General features: G+C 41.3%; 1 protein-coding gene across 1 annotated transcript; it reads right to left on the minus strand.

Annotated features, from left to right (window-relative positions):
- Positions 1-2,112: 2,112 nt before the first annotated feature.
- LOC109211947 (30S ribosomal protein S11-like) lies at positions 2,113-2,923 on the minus strand. Its single transcript, XM_019375549.1, has 2 exons — positions 2,682-2,923; positions 2,113-2,332 (listed from the first exon to the last, which is right to left on the minus strand). The coding sequence occupies exons 1-2, from the start codon at positions 2,921-2,923 to the stop codon at positions 2,113-2,115; spliced, it is 462 nt and encodes a 153-aa protein (XP_019231094.1).
- Positions 2,924-4,476: the final 1,553 nt, after the last annotated feature.

A 4,476-nucleotide genomic window follows, 5' to 3' on the forward strand; every position in this document is an offset into this window, starting at 1 on the left:
GATATTTAATGATATTCACAGCAGCACTAAGATTTGAAACTTAAACATCTGAAAGACATGCTGGTTTTATCATGTGCTAGTTAAATTTGAAAGTTAATGACATTAGTCAACTTTAATAATATCTATTTTGAAGGTCTAAAAGCTAATTCAATCTGCTTCTGAAATATTAGGACTTGGGAATAACAAGATAGGCTCCGTGTGTCGATCAGCTTAGCTTCTCATTCTTTGCTTATGCTCCTTTAAATTCTCGAATGATCTTCCTCAAATCCTCATTAATCACCAAAAGATCAAATAAACAAATACAACTTGCATTTTAGATCTGATTTATAATCGAATAATTAAATAGGTAGGATTCTAATGTTTATGGTGTTAGGAGGTAAAAATTGGTGAGTGTATCAACAATGCAGCGGGTTCAGTGACTGCATCATAGGCTAAACCTCTTTTTCAACTTTGGTACTCAGGTAATAGTAGCTCAAGTTATCTAAGTTTTTAGTTACTAAAATCAGATTAGCTTCAGATGAGAACTTAAGGACAAAATGAGCTACTTAAGTCACTCATAGCAGTAGAGATTGTATACGGTCTAAACCGGGCTTGCCCTTTTTGTCAGACAGATCAAGGACGGAGCACGATAAGTCAGGATCGGCTTTGATTTATGACGAACTATGGCCGGGGATGGATTGCTAAGCACATGAATTAATGCCCGAACAAGATCGAGACCTACCGTGATTGAGACCGAAGTGGGATAGAGGTCGAGCGAGGTCGAAGGGAGCCAGCTAAGACGCATAAAAGAAAGCCGAGATATTCGTGACCAGGCAAGGATCATGGCGGAAATCTCGGCATGTATCACATCAAGACAGGTTATTTAGCCTATCATGGGATTTTCTTCTGTAGTTAAAATTGTACCATAAATAGAATTACTCTACTATATAAAGAGGGTTCTAATCATTTTGTAATGATATATTCATGCATCACCAAGCAATACATTACACTTTTTTCCTCTCGCAAGCTCTATTGTTCAGTTCATACTTTTCAATAGCATATCCAGTCAGTTCGAGGGCAATTTAGCTTGAGGGCCACAGTTGTTCATCATATTGGTTTGCCTTATTTTACTGCTAATTTCTAACATTAATTCTCAAATTTATCTGTTTTTGCTATGTGAAATCACATATCCTTAAAACCACTTATAAGTTTAATTGTTATCCAATTTTAAGGGTAAAGAGATTGGCGCCCACCATGGGGCTAAGGATAATAGTGATTGCCTGGTACAATTTTTATAACACACACTATTTTACGCTTGTTCTTTGAAGTGTCTTTGATTCCAGGATCAACATGTCAAACTCTCAAGTAGCACCTATACACACAGACAATGGCCCTGGTTTCCATGGAGAGAACGACAACATAGACTCCCAAGGAAACGGAGTACCTACAATCAACCTCGATGGCGTGGACCCAATCGACGTTAGCTCCTTATTGCCATAATGAGAATTTGGTCATCGAACCTGAGAATAGCATCCTCAGAGATGCTCGAACGACCAATTAGAATGCACAGGGCGATGAAGAAGGGGGGATTAGCCTTCGAAAGATATTCGAAATGATGCAGACTCAACGAGTTGCAATAGCACAACTCCAAAATCAAAATCGTTCACCAAGAAGGATCGAGCTCGTGCCATCACAAGAAATTGTTCATAAAGCTGAATCGCTGCCAAAGAGATCGAATGGAGGAGAGTCGGAGACCAACCCTGCTATCGTAGGAATGCTCAAAGAACTGACAAAGAGAATCGAGACAGGAGAAAAGAAGATCAAGGAAAACGATAATAAGGTGGAAACTTATAACTCCAGGGTCGACCAAATCCCGGGGGCACCACCAATATTGAAAGGACTAGATTCCAAAAAGTTTGTGCAAAAACCTTTTCCCCCGAGTGTGGCTCCGAAGCCAATGCCTAAGAAATTCCGTAAGCCCAAAAATTCAAAATATAACGGGACGACAGATCCAAACGAACATGTCACCTCATACACGTGCGCCATCAAGGGGACTGACTTGGAACATGACCAGATTGAATCTGCATTGCTGTAGAAATTCGGGGAGACTCTATCAAGGATAACACTATTCATTCATTTGTTATGCTTGCAGATTTTTTGGTAAAGGGACACGATGGAGCCATTAAAGTTGCTACAAGAAAATCGGACCTTTTCAACGTAAGGCAGAAAGACAACAAGATGCTCAAGGAATTTGTATCTCGATTCCAAATGGAATGAATGGATTTTCCATCGCTCACCGACGATTGGGCCGTTCAAGTTTTTACTCAATGTCTCAATGCTCGGAGTTCCATAGCTTCAGAGCAGTTGAAGAAGAATTTGATCGAATATCCAGCTGTCACATAGGCCGATGTGCATAATCGGTATTAGTCAAATATCAGGGTTGAGGATGATAAACTAGGGGCTCCAATTGGGTCGGTTTATCCTAACAGGCCCGTGGATAGAGTTAAAAGGGACTTCGACCAGGAACCACGGTCAAATAGAGACCGATATCAGCCAAATGGTGGTCATAGAAGAAATAACGAGCCTGGACGCAACTCCATTCGTAATTATAGAAGGAATGTTTGGTCCAAAGAAGCACCTCAATTGTTAGAATATAGCTTCAATGTGGATGCTTCCACCATAGTATCAGCCATCAGACATACCTTGATCCACTACTGTACAGATAGCGTTTTCTGCTGCGGCTTTTTGTTCCTCTTCTTGTACCTTTGAATCCAGAAGTACCGGCGGAGGACCAAGAAACTACTCGAACCCGTACATCTGTAACAGTGACAATGGTATTATTGAAACTTGCTTGAACATGAATAACTCGCTTTGGTATTCTACGTGCACCCTTACGTGAACCAATACGTCTATGCGAACTAATTTTCGGTATAGCTTTTGCCATATTTTATCATCTCGTAAATATGAATCAGAGATATATGGATATATCCATTTCATGTCCAAACAGATTCTTTATTTGTACATCGGCTCTTCTGGCAAGTCTGATTATCCCTGTCTTTGTTTATGTCTCAAGTTGGAACAAATTACTATAATTCGTCCAACAAAGATACCAGGTGGCCTTTACCTCTTCAGATCGATCCGTCCCAGAGAAATCCAAACCAATATGCAAGTATCATAGTACCCATGTCCATAAAATAGAAGTTTGCAGACATTTATGGGAGGAAGTAGCCTAATTGTTCAACGAGGGGCACCTTCGAGAATTCTTAAGTTATCGGGCCAAATACCACTTCAAAAACAAAGACTCAAACAGACAGAACGATCAAGAAATGCCACAATACGTGATCCACATAATCGTTAGAGGAGTCGATATAATTTAAACGCACCAAGGTGACGATCACAAGGGAAAAGCGAACATGGGACTACTTACCGGAAGAGACCTTGTCTTTCAATGACGAAGATGTAGAAGGGATCAAACAACCTCACAACGACGTACTGATAATATATGTCCTTATGAATAAAATTCAATTTAAACATGTTTGGATTGATCCAAGCAGCTCGGCCAACATTATTCGAACGAGGGTGTAGAACAGCTCGGCCTATAAGATCAAATTATGCCCGCAGCCTGAGAACTTAACGGCTTCAACATGGGGAGCGAAACTACCAATGTGAGATTATTTTGCCAGTGAACGTGGTCGAGACCATCCAGGAAACAAAGTTCCATGTAATCAAGGGTGACATAAGGTACAACGCCTTGCTCGGAAGGCCTTAGATCTATAATATGACAGCAGTACCCTCGACCCTTCACCAAGTTCTGAAGTTCCCGACATCTGAAGGAGTCAAAACAGTGTACGGGGAGCAGCCCGCCGCCAAGGAGATGCTTGCAATCTACGAAGTGATGCCGGTGTCGGCACTTTCTTCAGTAAAGGGATCGAATTCAAAGGGAAAATAGGAGGGAAAATAGCAACCACATACACCAGTCTCGACCCAATCGGAAAAGCGAGGGACTGACGATGACGACGACTATGGGATACCTCGACCATTCATAATTCCTGATGACTCCAATGCCACCAAATCAATGGTCGAAGATCTGGAACAAGTCATACTGGAAAAACATCAGCCCGAATGACAGATATACAGGGGCACGGGGCAAACCCCCGAGCTTAGGAAGAAACTTATTCATTCTCTTAAAGCTAAAATGAATTGCTTTTCTTGGTACCACCTCGACATGACAAGGATCCCGCCGGAAATTACCACTCACAAGCTGAGCATGGACCCTAAATTTCGCCCAATGAAGCAAAAAAGAAGGCGCCAGTCCGAGATTAAGCATGCCTTCATCAAGGACGGGGTAACCAAACTTCTCAAAATAGGATCTGTTAGGGAAGTAAAGTATCTTGAATGGCTAGCAAACGTAGTGGTAGTCCCTAAAAAGGGAAACAAACTTAGAATGTGTGTAGATTATAAAGACCTGAATAAAACATGCCCCAGTGAATCTTTTCC

The sequence above is a fragment of the Nicotiana attenuata genome, unplaced genomic scaffold (genome assembly GCF_001879085.1).
Source record: "Nicotiana attenuata strain UT unplaced genomic scaffold, NIATTr2, whole genome shotgun sequence".
Lineage (NCBI taxonomy): Eukaryota > Viridiplantae > Streptophyta > Magnoliopsida > Solanales > Solanaceae > Nicotiana > Nicotiana attenuata.